The sequence below is a fragment of the Marmota flaviventris genome, chromosome 2 (assembly GCF_047511675.1).
Source record: "Marmota flaviventris isolate mMarFla1 chromosome 2, mMarFla1.hap1, whole genome shotgun sequence".
In the NCBI taxonomy this organism is placed as follows: domain Eukaryota; kingdom Metazoa; phylum Chordata; class Mammalia; order Rodentia; family Sciuridae; genus Marmota; species Marmota flaviventris.
Genome location: NC_092499.1, coordinates 3,724,193 through 3,741,141, shown reverse-complemented (window position 1 = coordinate 3,741,141; position 16,949 = coordinate 3,724,193). Strand labels below are relative to the sequence as shown.

Below are 16,949 nucleotides of genomic sequence, written 5' to 3'. Positions count from 1 at the left end.
TCCCGACCTTGCCCGCAATTAGTTCTCGCGTCGGGCACATTGTACTGCGGGAAGCCTGCGGTGCGCTTGGCGGGGCCCCTCGGGGGCGGGGGACTGGGCCGCGGGGGCGCTCGCGGGTCGGGGCGGGCGGGAGGGGGCGGGGAGGTGGCGAACTCCTCGCGATTGCCTCGAGAGATGGATCATGGGGCGTAGAGCGATGGCAAACCTCAAACCACGTACAGTGGGCGATACGCGTCAACCCAACCTGGCCAACGGAAGCGCGGAGCCTCCCCTTGCCCGCGCTCCCGCCCCGGCCCCCTGACGGACGCGCGCGTGAGCCAACCGGGCTACCGCTCGCCGTCCAAATCCCACGAGGACCAATCGGGGCGTGGGAGGGCGGGACTCCCCACTTCGTGTTAGGCTGCGCGCGGCCCTCCCCTCGGCGCGCAGGCCCCGCCCCTCCCCCCGCCCGCGGCTCCCGGAGTAGTTAGAGCCAGCGAAGTGCGGGCGGTGATGAGAGCCAAAGTTGCGCTCGGTTCGGCGCTGGGGGCTTAAGGCGGCTCGGCGCTCCGCCCGTCTGGGCCTCCCCCGGCCCCAGCGCGCGCCGCTGGGCTCCCGCGCGCCCGCCAGCCCGCCCGGCCCTGCGCCCACCCGCGCCCCCTGCCCGGCCAGCGCCCGCTCCCCGCGAGCCGGGGTCCTCGCCGCCGTCGCCCGGCCCCGGGCCCCGCTGATGCCGGCCATGGTGGAGAAGGGCCCCGAGGTCTCAGGGAAGCGCAGGGGCAGGAACACCGCGGCCGCCTCCGCCTCGGCCGCCGCCTCGGCCGCCTCCGCCTCGGCCGCAGCAGCCGCCGCCGCCTCGGCCGCCGCCGCCTCCGCCTCGGCCGCCGCCGCCTCGGCCGCCGCCGCCCCCAATAATGGCCAGAATAAAAGTTTGGCGGCGGCGGCGCCCAATGGCAACAGCGGCAGCAACTCCTGGGAGGAAGGCAGCTCGGGCTCGTCCAGCGACGAGGAGCACGGTAGGTGGCAGCCGCCCCCGCGCCCGGCCCCGCACGGCCCGCGCCCGCGCCCGCGTTGACCGCCGTGTCTGTTCCCGCAGGTGGCGGCGGCATGCGGGTCGGACCCCAGTACCAGGCGGCCGTGCCCGACTTCGACCCCGGTGAGTAGCGCGCGGCCGGCCGCGAGCGGCGGGATCCCGGCGACAACTTTCTTTTTGTGCGTGTTGGCCCTGCGGTCCGCGGGGGCACGCGGGGCGCGACGGGGGCCGCGCGCACGCACGGCGCGGATTGCGGGCCGGCGGGAGGCCCGGCCCGCCCCGCGCCCCCTCACCCCTGGCCCTGGCCGCGGTCGCACCTGGCAGCAGGAGCGGGATGCCCGCGCCCAGGTGAGCTGCGACCCGCCGGGCCGGGTGGCGTGCGGGAGAGTTGGCGTGCTGAGCGCCCGGACTGAGCTTCCCACGAGACCCCTCCTGGGAAGCCTCGCCCGGCTGTGCCCTGCGGGCCTGTGTCCTCGCTGCCTCTGGACCCCTCTCCCATCCTGAGAAGGAGTGGAACCCCCAAAACCAGCTCATAAAACTAGTGTGCTTTCCAGAGGGCGTTTGCCTGGACAAGAGAGGCTCGCGTGTGGCAGTTTGGTTTTTAAGACTTATTTGTAAATGCATATACATTTCCTTTTTTTTTTTTTTTTTTTTTTTTTGGTGGGTTAGTAGGGGGGAGAGGAAGAGGTTGCGAAAAAATAGAACCATCAGGAGCTTTAGCTAACCAATGGTTTCCACCTACCAGAAATCCCTGCACCCCAGAATGGAGCATTTACTTCCCTTGCTGCCCTGGGTGGAAGCAAATTTAAAGTGGTACCAAAAAAAAATAGTCAAATCAGACAAAGGAATTCTTCAGATTTTAATACATGAGATTCTCCCCCGTCTCTGTATGAGACTGTCTTTAAAGGTTGTTGGTATAGAAAATGTTTGAAAGGACGTGGGTTTTGTTTCAGAAGTAAAATTCAAAAGACTCTTGTAAAGCTGGAGTGAGCAGTCCTCTTCCTGGTTGGAGGGCTTTAGAACTGGAGGTTCTCTAAGTAGGTTAGACCACTAGTTTGTTTGAAGAAATAAATGCTTTTCCTTGGAAACAGGACTGCGGAAAATTGCAAGGATCTAGTCCTCAAAAAAGGCGATTGCTCTTAAGCTGTGATTAAGGTAGTAAACACTGGGTGTGCTTAGAAGTGAAAATGCAGAAGGATCCCCTGCTGAGCTGGGGCACTCTGGAAATAAACGGCTTTTCCCAAATTTGCGTTCTATGGTCTGATGACTTACTCTTTTATATTTAATGTAGCCTGACTTCCAGATTTGTATTCCTTTTAAGCCCCTCTTGTAGTTTCCCCTCCCCCAAGATCTTCCTTTTTTGGTAGACACTTCTCATTTGTGAGTGACAGGATAGAACCAGGCGGCCAGGCTTTTTCTCTTCTGTGCAAAGCTCCTCCATTCTAGGGTTGGCCACCAGGGGAAGCATTCCATTTTTTGCTTACAGTTGACCCCATCTTCATTTTGTAGGTCAAGTCTTATCTGTGGTAATATTCAGAACAGAAAAGCTTGTCACTAAATTTTCTCCAGGTGTTGTTTTTTAAAAATATTTTTAATTTATTTTTTAGTTATAGGTGGACACAATAGCTTTATTTTATTTTATGTAATGCTGAGGAATGATCCTAGTGCCTCAGGCACGCTAGGGAAGCGCTGTACCTCTGAGCCACAACCCTAGCCCTCTCCAGGTGTTATTTTTTTTTTAAATATTTATTTATTTATTTTTTTAGTTTTGGGCGGACACAACATCTTTATTTGTATGTGGTGCTGAGGATCGAACCCAGCGCCACTTGCATGCCAGGCAAGCGCACTAACGCTTGAGCCACATCCCCAGCCCTCCAGGTGTTATTTTTAAGAGTCAAGTTGAGCAAATCTTTGATTAAGTTGGTCAGTTTCAATGCTTTAATTTTGGAAGATTTATTTAAGTATGTTGAGTGTGATTGAGGAAAAGGGCATATTTGATAGTCACATTTTTGTTTTTTGGTTTCAGTGTTGGGGATTGAACCCAGAGTGTCAGGCATGCTAGGCAAGGGGCTCCACCACTGAGTTACTTAACATCCTCAGCCAGTACTTAGATTTCTGACATTCTTTCATCTAAATACTAATGTTTAGCTCCTGCGTTGTTAATAATGAGTCTAATGGCTTTGGAGCTGTATCTTTGAAACAGCATATGTTATAGGATAGTATTTTGAACTGTCTTTTGATTCCTCTCTTTCTTCTCTGGTGGTACTGGGGATTGAAATCCTTGGACTACTTGATGGGAGAAGTAAAGCATAAATTTGCTGGAGCCTTGGATTCTGGAAAGTAAAACATTGTCAGTGTTTTGATGCATCATTGTACTGCCAATTGATTGATTCTTTTTTTTTTTTAATGTTTTATTTACATTTCAGTTTTCGGCAGAGACAATATCTTTGTATGTGGTGCTGAGGATTGAACCCGGGCCGCACCCTTGCCAGGGGAGCGCGCTACCTCTTGAGCCACATCCCCAGCCCCTTGATTAAGTCTTGATATTAACATTTGTACATTTTCTGTTTTAATCTGAAAGAAATCCAGCCAGTATGAAATTATTTCAGGCCCTATTTTGTCAGTCTGAGCAATGAGAAACATTCCTGAATGTGGCTGAAAATTGTGAGGCTTTCCTATTTTCTAGTGATTTTTCATGTGGTTTTTATTTAACTTGAAATCTAAGGGGGAAACCAACTGACTTTTTTTTTTTTTTTCCTGGTACCATGGATTGAACTCGGGCACTCAACCACTGAGCCACATCTCCAGCCCTGTTTTGTATTTTTATTTAGAGACAGGGTCTCGCTGAGTTGCTTAGTGCCTTACCATTGCTGAGGCTGGCTTTGAACTCTCAGCCTCCTGAGCCGCTGAGATTGAGATTTTTATTTTGGAATATAAATTGTACAACATGTTTGTTTTATGGAATATTTTTCTTTTAGGTCTTTAGAATTGAGCTATACTCCTTTTTAATTTTAATTTTTTTTTGTGTGTGTGGCACTAGAGATGGAATCCAGGGGGGCTCTGCCACAGAGCTACATCCCCAGCCCATTTTATTTTGAGAAGGGGTCTTGCTAAGTTGCCAGGCTGGCCTGAACTTTTTTTTTTTTTTAATGTGGTGCTGGGCAGTGAACCCAGTGCCTCATGCACGCTAGGCAAGGACTCTACCACTGAGCCACAACCCCAGCCTCTGGCCTGAACTTTTTATTCTCTTGCCTTAACTCTCCCAAGTCATTGGGATTACGGGCATTTGATGTTCTTCACAGGAGTAAAAGAAGTTAGAATAACATGGGAATGAGGGTGTAGTTGTGACAACTTTTTCTTTCTACCTTCTGGAGTGGGCTTGTTTTTTTGAGTGCTGGGAGTTGAACCCAGGTCCTTGGACATTATAAGCACACACTTTGCCACTGAACTAAACTACAATCACTTCCCAAGGGGTTGGTGTTTTCCTTTCTTGTAGTGCTGGGGATTGAACCCAGTGATGCTCTACCACTAAGCTGTATCCCCAGCCTTTTAAAAATTTTATTTTGAGACAGAGTTGCGCTAAGTTGCTCAAGCTGGCTTAGAGCTTTTCATACTTCTGCTGATATTATGTGCACGTGCTATGAAACCTGGCTTTTTTTTGCCTGAGTTTTGGGTGCACCTTTGTGTTTTAAAAAATTATTATTAGTAGTAGTATCATTATACAAGAATTTGAACAGACAGACACGAAACTCATCAAACTCATCAAAGGAGCCCCCCTGCCCCAGCTGCACTAAGCTACATCCCAATCCCAAACCTTTTTTTTTTGAGACAGGGTTTTTAAGTTGCTGGGCTGACCTCAAACTTGTGATCCTCTTGCCTCAGGCTCCAGTGTAGCTGGAATTACAGGCATGTGCTACTGTAAAATAAAATTAAAACATGGCTTTTTTTTTTCTTTTAAAGTATATATAGTAAAGGTGTGTGGGTGGAAAAAGTTGACTTTATTTATTTATTTTTTTGGTCAGGTTTTATTTTTTGCAGATCACAGCTTGACCCTGTTCTGTGACTGGTTGGAGTTAAGATTGCCTGATAGTCTCTATAAAGTCCAAGGAAGAGTTAATTCTGTTATGCCTTGCAGATAGCAAAATAGCATGGTAGTGCTAAAACGCTGATTCAGTTTATATAGTCCAAGACAGAGGATTGAGATCTGTAGAGAAAAAGTTTTTATCATTTAACATTAAAAAAAAGCCAGAGTGCAGCCCCTCCACCTTTAATTTGGGCTTTGTGTCCATGTGTGGTACCCAGACTTTCCACACTATGTCCTGGAGGATGTCCAGTGGTGGTTGGTTTCTGTAGAGTCCAGCAGGCACAGAACAGTGAGTGGGGAACTTAGGGATCCCACCTCCAGTTCTTTCCTGAACTCGTGAAGGGTCACTTATCTTGAAATGAGTTTTTCTATACAAAACTATGAATGCTCCTGTGTCTTCCTGGGAGCATGCAGCTTCAGTGTAAAGTCTGGTCCGTGTATCTTTTTGGTCATTTCTTTGTGGCTCTTCCTCTTTGTTGACTTCTAGCCAAAGGAGCACGGTGATAGGAGGTTAGGGTTGGCTCCAGTTCTTTGTTTTCTGAAGCTTGTGTTATGTCAACTTTATCCTGAGTTGGTTTTCAGTATCACAGTTCACTTGTGCTAAAATTACAACTTACAGAAGAGGAATCCCCCAACCCCTCATCAAACCCAGGGTTTGCGCATGCTAGGGATGTGCTTTGTCATTGAGTTACACTCCCAGTCCAGAAGATGAGATTGTTAATGGTAATAATTTTTTAGAAACTGGTCCTTCAGAAAAGCAACCTGTAGTTTGAACGTTCAGTCCAATATATGTAATCAGATTTGAAAATTTGTGGTGTCACTGGAGCTTAACTGTCACTTTGAAGTTGACTTGTAGTAGTAAGATATGTTATACTTTTCATGTGGACAGAAGATTTTACTGAATAGGATGCTTGATGTGCCTTTCATTTGCTTTCACTGGTGATCTTGTGCTTTTTTTTTTAAATTTTTAAATTAAATTTTTTTTATTTTAGTTATAGTTGAGCACAATACCTTTTTATTTGTTTATTTTTTTATGTGGTACTGAGGATCGAACCCAGCACCTCACATGTGCTAGGCGAGCACTCTACCACTGAGCCACAATCCCAGCCCCAAATTTTTAAATTTTTTTATTTTATGTGGTACTGAGGATCGAACCCAGGGCCCCACATGTGCTAGGTGAGCGCTTTACTGCTGAGCCACAACCCCAGCCCCCTGTGCTGTTTTTCAGACACATTATTTTCTATGGTTTCGTTCATTATGAAAAGTTTATTTTATTTATTTATTTTATTTGGTACCAAGGATTAAACTCAGGGGTGCTTAACCATGTGGACAGAAGATTTTACTGAATAGGATACTTGGCCTGCCTTTCATTGGCTTTCACTGGTGATCCTGTGCTGCTTTTCAAACACATTATTTTCTGTGCTTTCGTTCATTGTGAAAATATTATTTTATTTTTTTATTTGGTACCAGGGATTAAACTCAGGGGTGCTTAACCACTGACTCACATCTCCAGCCTGTTTTATTTTTTTTATTTTGAGACAGGGTCTCCCTAATATGCTAGGGACCTTGCTAAGTTGTTGAGTCTGGCCTCAAACTTTCAGTCCCCCTACATTACTGGGATTACAGGCATGCACCACTGTGCCTGTTTGTGAAAATAGAACCTAAAGTTATAAATATAATTTTACATTTATAAATATAACTATAAATATAAACTCTAAAATTCATGGGTTGTGGTAAATGCATTGTGATTTAAACATACTTTCAGGTAGTGTTTGCCCAAATGAGAGGCAGGTAGCAAAGAATCCTGTGAATGATTCACTTGGCTTAGTGGGTGTGGTAGGGTGGGACCCTGAACTGCAACTAAGAAGGTATAGCTGTCTAATTTGTCTCCTTGGTCCTCAGTTTCCCCAATCATGTATCAAGGATTCTTTTTATCATGAGTGATCTATGGTAATGTTAGTTACAGAAAAGCATTTTTTTTTTTTTTTTGGGTACTGGAGATTGAACCCAGAGATGGTTAACCACTGAGCCACATCCCCAGCCCTTTTAATTTTTTTATTATGAGACAGGTTCTTTTTTTTATATTTATTTGTTAGTTTTCGGCGGACACAACATCCTTGTTTGTATGTGGTGCTGAGGATCGAACCGAGGCCGCACGCATGCCAGGCGAGCGCGCCACCGCTTGAGCCACATCCCCAGCCCCGAGACAGGCTGAGGCAGCCTCAAACTTTCAATCCTCCTATCTCGGCCTCCTGAGTCACTGGGATTACAGGTGTGTGCCACTGTGCCAGGCTAGAATAACCTCTTATAAGTATTGTATTTCTTTTAGAAGCAATATAGAGCAGACTGATGGAGGTTGGACTTTGAGAGTTAAATCTGGGTTCAGATCTAGGCTGTGCCATTACCACCCTCTGTTGACTCTAGGCTAGCAACTTCATTTTTGCTTTCATCTATAAATACGGGGAGTAGAACTTTGTTCTCAAGAAAAGGAAATTACTTATATAGTATATGTAAAATGCTTAGCATCATGCCGGACATGCAGTGAGTGCTAAGCAAACATTTTCTGCTGTCCTTATTCTGATTATTATTTATGTAACATAGGTTGCCAAGTAGTGGTCCCTGCATTTTTGGCCTCACTGCTTCCATAGGACTGGATTGTAAGGAAGCCATTGGTTGCTTTAAAGTTACATGTACCTGCAACAATTTAAATAAATGTGCTTTCTTGGAAGAGAGAGTACTCCAACACTTTGGTATAGTAGAAGAAAACGTTGAGGTCCAGAGAGAATAGGTGAATTTGTTCAGGTCAAGTTTTTTTTTTTGCCAGTATTAACTTTATTTTTTTAATTTTTTATTGTGGGTTGTTCAAAACATTACAAATTTCTTGACATATCATATTCCACACTTTGATTCAAGTGGGTTATGAACTCCCACCTTCACCCCATACACAGATTGCAGAATCACATCAGTTACACATCCATTGATTTACAAATTGCCATACTAGTGTCTGTTGTGCTCCACTACCTTTCCCATCCTCCACCCTCCCCCCTCCCCACCTCTCCCTTCCCCTCCCCTCCTCTCTCTCTACCTCCTCCACTGTATAACCCTGAGGGTCTCCTTCCATTACCATGCAATTTTCCTTCTCTCTCCCTTTCCCTCCCACCTCTCATCCCTGTTCAGGTCAAGTTTTTAAGAAACCTTGGATCTAGCCCAGGGCTGGAGGAAGTACCCAGTGACTAGGTTCTTCTGAGTTAGGAGGTTTTTGCTCTAAACTCCAAATTCTTGTCTTTGAGAGTTAATGCTTTTGAGGTGGTATTCTCTTACTATAGTACTCCCTTCATAGTTGGTGACAGTGACTCCAAGTTTAGCTGGTTGAGGCTGACCCTGGCAATTGTTTTCAGAGCAATGTTAAAGGTCATTTGTACTGAAGAAATTTAGGATTACTCTTGGGAAGATGTTTTCTTTGATGTTATAAAATTCTGTGGGGGCAATTTAGTTGAAAAAAATCTGAATTTTTGGAGAGAAACATAAAAGTCCTGTCCACATGACTGTAATCCTTCCTAGTTTATTGTGTTTTATATATTTTCCCTCTTTTACTTAGACTGTGTGTAGTCCTCCCTTTTTCTGAGCAATTCTTCAGAGGTTCCATGTGGTTTGTAAAAATAAGAAAGAAGTGAGGCTTCCACTTGTCCTCTTGCCCTATGGGAAACTGAACTTGGTGTAAGGAGTGTGTGTTGTTGGTATTTGTTTTAAAAGCAGAAAACCTGATCACTTTCTGGGAGAGGGCAAGTTGGCTACTGTTAGTGGAAGACTGGATAAGAAGGAGTTGAGGACCAGATGCTGCCCCAGTGAACTCCTGCAGCAAAAAGGCAGTTTTAAGAAATGTTTGTGACTCCAGAAGTGGTATGGAGGAGGGTCTAGTTTGTTCTGTTTCATGTTCTGGAGATTTAATATATATTTAATGTCTGCTTGAAATTTGTGGTTTCTGTTGTTGACTTCTAAAAATGGAGTCTAGCGCAGTGGTAGAGCACTTGGCTAGCACTTGTGAGGGCATTGGGTTCAATTCTTAGCACCCACACAAAAATAAATAAAGGTATTGTGTCCATCTACAACTAAAAATATTTTAAAAAATTTAAAAATGGAGTGTAGTGTTGATTTAAGGTGGCAAAAAAGTGTTTTGTGAAAATATTTCAGAGAAAAAATATTTTAGCTGGGCACAGTGGTGCATGCTTGTAATCCAGTGACTCAGGAGGCTGAGGCAGGGGGATCATAAGTTCCAGGCCAGCCTCAGCAACTTAGTGAGTTCCTGTTTCAAAATAAAAAAATAAAAAGGGCTGGGGATGTAGCACAGTGGTAGACCACCACTGTGTTCATTCCTCAGTACAAAAAAAAAAAAAAAAAAAAAAAAAAAAAATACATCAAGGTAGACTATTTGGGGCCATCTGAGGTGAAACTTCACACTTATTGTTTTAGAACCTTGTCATTAGGTGCAAAAATAATATGCGGTGATGGTAATAATGTTCATAATTTCAGAAACTAAATAAATAATTAAACTTTTAACAATTCCCCTGTACGGGGTATGTAATCCAGGGCTTTACGCATGCTAAGCAAACACGTCACCACTAAGCTACAGACCCAGCCCAAGGGTTAAGCTTTTAAATTTGAAAATGGTAAGATAATTATTGTGCATAATTTGAATATGCCTTTTTGCAAATCACCATAAAGTAGGATAGAATTATACAGACATGGTTTTTAAGAAAAAAACTTCAAATAGAATAGTTACCTTCACTGTGGTCAACACTCTCATCATTAGGCTGTAATTGCACCGCCTCTTTTCATTAATTTGAAGTTGATTTATATTATTTCTACGATCCTTTGCATCTTCAGGAAAGCAGATGCCAAGACGAAATTAGATGGAATGATTCATTGGGATAAGGGCTTGTGAAGGATAAAGAGGAAAGGAAGGAGCTTTCGGTGGTCAGAGCTAGTAGAGGATGCAGTGGGACACCATGAAGAGGGAAGGGTGGCTATAACTGGGCAAAGGAGCCTCAGGTGACAGTGCACTTGCAACCCCAGCGGAGAGGTTAGAGCTGTGGGACATCTGCTATGTCCTTTTGTTGGCTGGTAGCACCTGGGAGAGTCTCCCCTTGGTATGGATGCCTCAGCAGACCCAAAGGTGCTGGGCAACTGGGGCTGCCGTAAAACTTGCTTTGGAACAGAAGCGGAGGGCACACTGAGGCTTGTGAGAACTCTCATGTGTTTTTGTACTTCAGTATATGCATATGTGATAAAGAAAATACTTTCTTTTTAAATATCTTTTATTATTTAGTTGTAGATGGACAATACCTTTATTTATCTTTATGTGGTGCTAAGGCTCGAACCTAGTGCCTCACACATGCTAGGCAAGTGCTCTACCACTGAGCCACAGTCCCAGCCCCAAATATTTTCTTATTTTTATTAGTTTTTATGTAAATGGTTCCTTGTTCATATTCATTTGCTTTATTTTTATTTTTTTTAAAGAGAGAGAATTTTTTTAAATATTTATTTATTTTTTTAGTTTTCGGCAGACACAACATCTTTGTTTGTATGTGGTGCTGAGGATCGAACCCGGGCCGCACGCATGCCAGGCGAGCACGCTACCGCTTGAGCCACATCTCCAGCCCACTTTTTATTTTGAGAAAGGGTCTTGCTAAGTTGCTTAGGGCTTTGCTGAGTTGCTGAGGCTGGCCTTGAACTTGTAATCCTCCTGTCTCAGCCTCCCAAGTAGCTGGGATTACAGGTGTGCACCACCATGTTTGGCATATATGTAGTTTTTCATTCCTCTTTAGTATTGTGAGAAAGATTAAGTTTATTTGATTAGGAAGGAATAAAATTATATCCTGCCCTTGAGATTGTCCTCCAAGGCTGGTTTTGGCACATAGCTATTGTAATATTTGTCACCAGGTCCCTTGATTCTAAGATCGATGTCACTGAGAATTGATACCTTTTTTTGGTGTTGTTTCAAAGCTAATGTTATTCAGTTCATTTTGGTTTGCTAACTGTTAATGATTTGGCCCAAATTACATTGCCAAATGACTAGAAAAGTTCTGGTTTAGTTCCTGGGTAGCATGTAATTATAATAGCATTTTAGAGATTATAGTTATGACTCTGAATACTCTAAAGGTCAGTTATTTTCTTACAAAAGATTAAAATATTGTGAGCTACAACTAAATTCAGCTGTGTTATGGATTTAGCCACTGATAGAAGGAAATGAGTGAACGTGTGGATGGGGAGGTGCTGCTTGTTACAGAAAACCCTCAAAAGAATGACCTTTCAGTGCGGTGCATACTCTGTGCCAAGCTGTTCTGAACACTTTAAGTCCTTTAACCACCACAGCAGCCATATGAGATGAAATTAGTATCTTCACTTTCCTTATGAGGGAACTGAGGCTCTTAGTGACTTAGTGTTTTGATCCAATCTAATAATTTGCTCAATACATTATTTACTCAAGTCTGAGATCATCTATCAGTTGGAGAATGCATTATTATTTTATATATCACTAAGAAAGGAAAAACATCAACATAGTACCATTAACTGTAAGTTACAATTAGACTTCAATCTTGTATATTTCAGGAAGAGATAGCCAGAAATCTTCTTTAAGGAAAAATGCTTAAGAGCAAACTGTATTGGATCAATTGATGTGCTGTTTCCCCACAGCCTCAAATGTTACAGAGTTTTATGTTTAGGGTGCCAGAGCCAGTTTCATGTCTATATTCCTCTTCCTGATAGTGAAAACACAGATGAAATGGGAGGTAGCCAGCTAGGTTGGCTGGGGCAGATTGAAGTGAGGTGATTCAAGTGAGGTGCGTGTGTGTGTGTTGAAGTAGGTATCTTCAGCACTTAACAGAGTGTGTCTTCTACCTTCAGTGGAAGGTGGTTTTGGTGGTGCTGTGGATTGAGCCCAGGGCCTTGCACGTGCTAGGCAAGCGCTCTACCACTGAATCACATTGCAGCCAAGTGGGAGTTTTGTGTGTGTGTGTGTGTGTGTGTGTGGGAAGGGGTACCAGGGATTGAACTCAAAGGCACTTGACCACAGAGCCACATCCCCAGCCCTATTTTGTATTTTATTTAGAGACAGGGTCTCTTTGAGTTGCTTAATGCCTCGCTTTTGCTGAGGCTGTCTTTGAATTCCTGATCCTCAGCCTCAGCCTCCCAAGCTGCGGGGATTACAGATGTGAGCCACTGTGCCTGTCCCAAGTTGGAGTTATTTTGAAAGGAATTATTTCTTGGGATTCTGTGACTTAGGGTTACCTACCAGATACAGCCTTACATGCCATGCTACCCTTCAGCTTATGTAGAGCCTGCAGCTATCAGCTCTCTCCCCGGGTCCCTCTCCTTATGTGTTTTTATACAGGATTACATTTGAACCTGGACTGTAGAGTGAATTTAAGAACCTTGTGTTGGCTGGATGTGGTGGTGCACGCCTATAATCCCAGCAGCTCTGGAGGCTGAGTCAGGAGGATCATGAGTTCAAAGCTAGCTTCAGCAATGGTGAGGCGCCAAGCAACTCAGTGAGACCCTGTCTTTAAATATGAAATACGAAATAGGGCTGGGGATGTGTCAGTGATCGAGTACCCCTAAGTTCAATCCTTAGTAACCCCCCCCCCCCGAAAAAAAAAAGAACCTTGTCTTGAATAAGGTGTGAAATGATAAAATATCTGAGTATTTTAAGAAATTCTTGATTTCAACTGTATAGCAAATGTAGCTGTGGCTAGTGTTGTTTTATAGCTAATTTCCTTCCTTTGCATAGTATCTTCCTCCTCCCACCAAAAACCAGACACATTCCTTTCTCCTCCTTCTACACACACAAAAAAACAAATGTGTAAATTTGTTGATGTTACTAGATAATTTTGTACTAATTTTCAGAGACTTGAATATATAGCTGACCCTTGCAATGTGGATTTGAAGTGCAAGGATCTACTTTTGTGGATTTATTTTTTTGAGATTCATGACAATTTGAAAAATCTCACACAAACTTTGTAGTCTAGAAATATATTAAAAAAAAAAAGAAAGAAGTATGCCATGTATGTATATAATATATGTGGATATTGTCTGTTTTACATTTACTACCATAAAATATGATGTATAAACATTACAAAAAGTTGAAATTGATTAAAACTTAGGCACACAAATACAGACTTACATAGTGCCATTCCTGTTGCTAATGCAGCAAGCTCAAGTGTTAAACTGTGTGTGAGCTGATAATTTTCATATGAGCAATTTGTCTCCAGTAAATTGCCTGTTGCAGTGAAAAAATGATTTCTGGCAATTCTCAAGTATTTTTAACCACATATAATAAATATAATATACAATCTGTATGTTAATCAACTGTGTTATTGATAAAGCTTCCAGTTAGTGGCAGGTTATTAGTTGTATTTTGGGGAATGAAATGTTATATGTGGGCTGGGGATGTAGTTCAGCAGTAGAGCACTTCCTTGGCATGCATGATGCCCTGGGTTTCATTCCTAGCACCACCAAAGAAGAAAAGTTACACATTTTTTTTTGAGGGGCCGGTATTGGGGATTGAACCCAGGGGTGCTTAACCTCCAAGCCTCAGCTCCAGCTTTTTTTTTTTTTTGGAATGGGGTCTTCCTAAATTTCTTAGGTCCTTGCCAAGTTGCTGGCTTTGAACTTGTGATCCTGTTGACTCAGGAGGCTGAGTTGCTGGGATTATAAGTGTGCCCTACTGTGCCCAGCTGCACATGGATTTTTTTTTTTTTTTTGGGGGGGGGCGGGATATCAGGGATTGAATTTAAGGGCACTCACCCACTGAACCACATCCCCAGCCCTATTTTGTATTTTATTTAGAGACAGAATTTCACTGAGTTGCTCAGTGCCTCGCTTTTGCTGAGGCTGTCTTTGAACTTGCTATCCTCCTGTCAACCTCCTGAGCTGCTGGGATCACAGGTGTGAGCCACCTTTCCTGTCTGGGATTATGGAATTGTGCCACCTTGCCTGGCTATGCTTTTTTTTTTTTTTTCCTTTTTGGTACTGGGAATTGAACCCAGGGGCGCTTAATGCCTGAGCCATATTCCCATTCCTTATGTTTTTTATTTTGAGACAGGGTATTGACATGTTGCTGAGGGCCTTGCTAAATTGCTGAGGCTGGCTTTGAATTTGTGATCCTCTTGTCTCTACCTCCCAAATTGCAGGGATTACAGGCGTGTGCCACGATGCCTGGCACCTGTCTTTCGCTTCATTTACTTAGCATAATTTTTTTTGGGGGGGGGGCAGTGATGGGAATTGAACCCAGGGCAGGGCCTCATGTATGCTAGGCAGGTGGTCTACTACTGAGCTACATTCCCAGCCATGCATAAAATTAATTTGTAAATTTTTTTTTCTATTTAAAAAAATACTTTATTTTTTTAGTTGTAGTTGGACACAACACCTTCATTTTATTTATTCTATTTTTATGTGGTGCCGAGGATCAAACCCAGGACCTTGCACCTGCTAGGCAAGTGCTCTACCTTAGCCACAACCCAAGCCCAATTTGTAAAGTTTTTAAATTCTTAATATTTTGTAGTTTACTAAGGATTGAATTTGGGGCCTTGAGCATGCTGGGCAAGCACTCTACAGTGAGCTTCCCAGCCCTTTTTTATTTTGAGACAGGATCTCACTAAGTTTCCCAGGCATGCCTCAAACTTCCAATTCACCTGCCTCAGCCTCTAAGTTGCTGGGATTACAGGTATGTACCACTGAACCAGGGTAAGGGCTCTTGATTTTTCTATATCCTTGCCAACACTCTTTTGTTTTATTTTTTCTAGTACTGGGGATTGAACCCAGAGCTGCTGTACTTCTGAGCTATACCTCTAGCCCTTTTTATTTTATTTTATTTTATTTTTTTGAGATAGAATCATGTTAAAATGCTCAAGAGGTTGGCCTTGAATTTGTGATCCCTGTCTCACCTCCTGAGTTGCTAGAATTACATGTATGCACCTCTTTCCCAGACTCACTTTTTATTTTTTATTTTTATTTTTTAAATAGTTATTGATAAGGTTTGTTTTATTTTCTAAGCATGCACTCTACCATTGAGCTATAACCCCAGCACTAAGGTACATTTCCAAGGCTCCATCTCTTCTGAGTTAGTTTATTGGGTAGAGAGATTCATTATAGCCTTTTGGTGTGTAGAGAGCAATGTTCGAGGGACTTAGATGTTTAAAATCCCTCAAGGAGTCTGACCTAATTTAGGAGATAAATCACAATGAAGTATGAAAATCCACTGGTGATAGAGCAGAGGGGCCTGTGAGACAGATGTGGTGTCACCTGTGGTGGAGGGTAGGAATTGAAGGAACCAGGGAGAAGTTTTAGATGGAATAGTCTTTTCAGCCATTGCTGTAAAAGCAGGAGTTATTCAGTACTTATGATTTTATGGTGCTTAATAATTAAAAATTAATCTTATGTGACATAAGCGTTAAGTATTATAAAATTGTTCTAAACATTCTAATTTAAAGATGTTCTACTGGGCACGGTGGCTCACCCCTGTACTCCCAGTGGCTTGAGAAGCTGAGGCAGGAGGATCATGGGTTCAAAGCCAGCCTCAGCAAAAGTGAGATACTAAGCAACTCACTGAGACCCTGTCTCTAAATAAAATACAAAATAGGGCTGGGGATGTGGCTAAGTGGTTGAATGCCCCTGAATTTAATCCCCTGTACCTAAAATAAGATAAAATAAAATAAAATAAAGATGTCCAATCCAGGTTTTCTTTTTAATTATTAAGAGTTACTTAGCTACATGTGACTATTAAATTTAGCTGGACATGGCTGTATACACTTATAATCCCAGTGATTCAGGAGACTGATGCAGGAGAATTGTAAGTTTGAAGCCAGCCTCAACGACTTAATGAGGCCTAGTCCCCAAATAAAAAAATAAAAAGGGCTGGAGGTGTAGCTCAATCCCCAGTACTACAAAAAGAAAAAAAAAATCTATTCCTTCTGTTATACTAGGCACATTTCAAATGCTACTGGCTATCATATTAGCTCAGAAAAGAACATCTCCATTGTTCCAGAAAGTTTGATTGGATAGCACTGATTTAGAGGTTCTGAAGAATTGAAAGATTTGTTTTTAGTACTTTTTATAGCCAGTTCAGAAGCCTTGCCTGTTCAGTCAAGGTACATGATGAAATTTGAGATTAGTACAGCTGATAAATATGACGGCTGTGTACTGAATTCCTCTAGTGGGGTGTTTGTTCAAAATATTGCTATTAAGCTGTTCAAAATAAGATTTCTTGAAGAAAGCAAGTAGAATAGGTAGTTTATTGAAGATAAACACATGGCCTAAAAAAAAAAGTCAGAAAGGCTCAGCCTTATTTTAGATGGGTTTGATTTGTGAAAACAGCCTCCTTACTGAGGTACAATTGACATAAAATAAATTGCACACATTTAATCCCCTTCCCCCCCTTTTTTGGTGATACTGGGGATTGAATCTAGTACCTTATAGGCTACTGAGCTACATCACCTGCCTCTTTCTCTCTCCCTTCTTTTCCTCCTCTCCCACTTTCCTCTCCTTTCTCTTTCTCCTCCTACTCTTTTTATTCCCTTGTTGTTTGTTTTTGAGGTGCCAGGAACTGAACTCAGGGGTGCTCCACTACTAGCTACATTACTAACCCTTTTTAAATTTTATTTTGAGACAGTGTCAGTAAGTTGCTAGGCTGGCCTCAAATTTACAATCCTTCTGGCCTTAGCTTTCCAAATTGCTGGGATTACAGGTGTGTGTGTGTATTTTTTTTTTAGTTGTAGATGGACACAATACCTTTATTTTGTTTGTTTTTATGTGATGCCGGGGATCAGACTCAGTGCCACACACATGCTATGCAAGAGC

General features: G+C 43.1%; 1 protein-coding gene across 2 annotated transcripts in view; it reads left to right on the top strand.

The window, feature by feature from the left end:
• The first annotated feature begins 466 nt into the window (after positions 1–466).
• Rcor1 (REST corepressor 1) overlaps positions 467–16,949 on the top strand; it is a 132,875-nt gene continuing 116,392 nt past the window's right edge. The window contains exons 1-2 of one of the 2 annotated variants that reach the window (XM_027946662.3): positions 467–995; positions 1,076–1,135. In XM_027946662.3, the coding sequence (XP_027802463.3) occupies positions 710–995; positions 1,076–1,135 (346 nt within the window). In that variant the 5' untranslated portion in view covers positions 467–709. The remainder of the gene's footprint in view (positions 996–1,075; positions 1,136–16,949) is intronic. The other variant, XM_071607509.1, reaches the window with a different exon arrangement.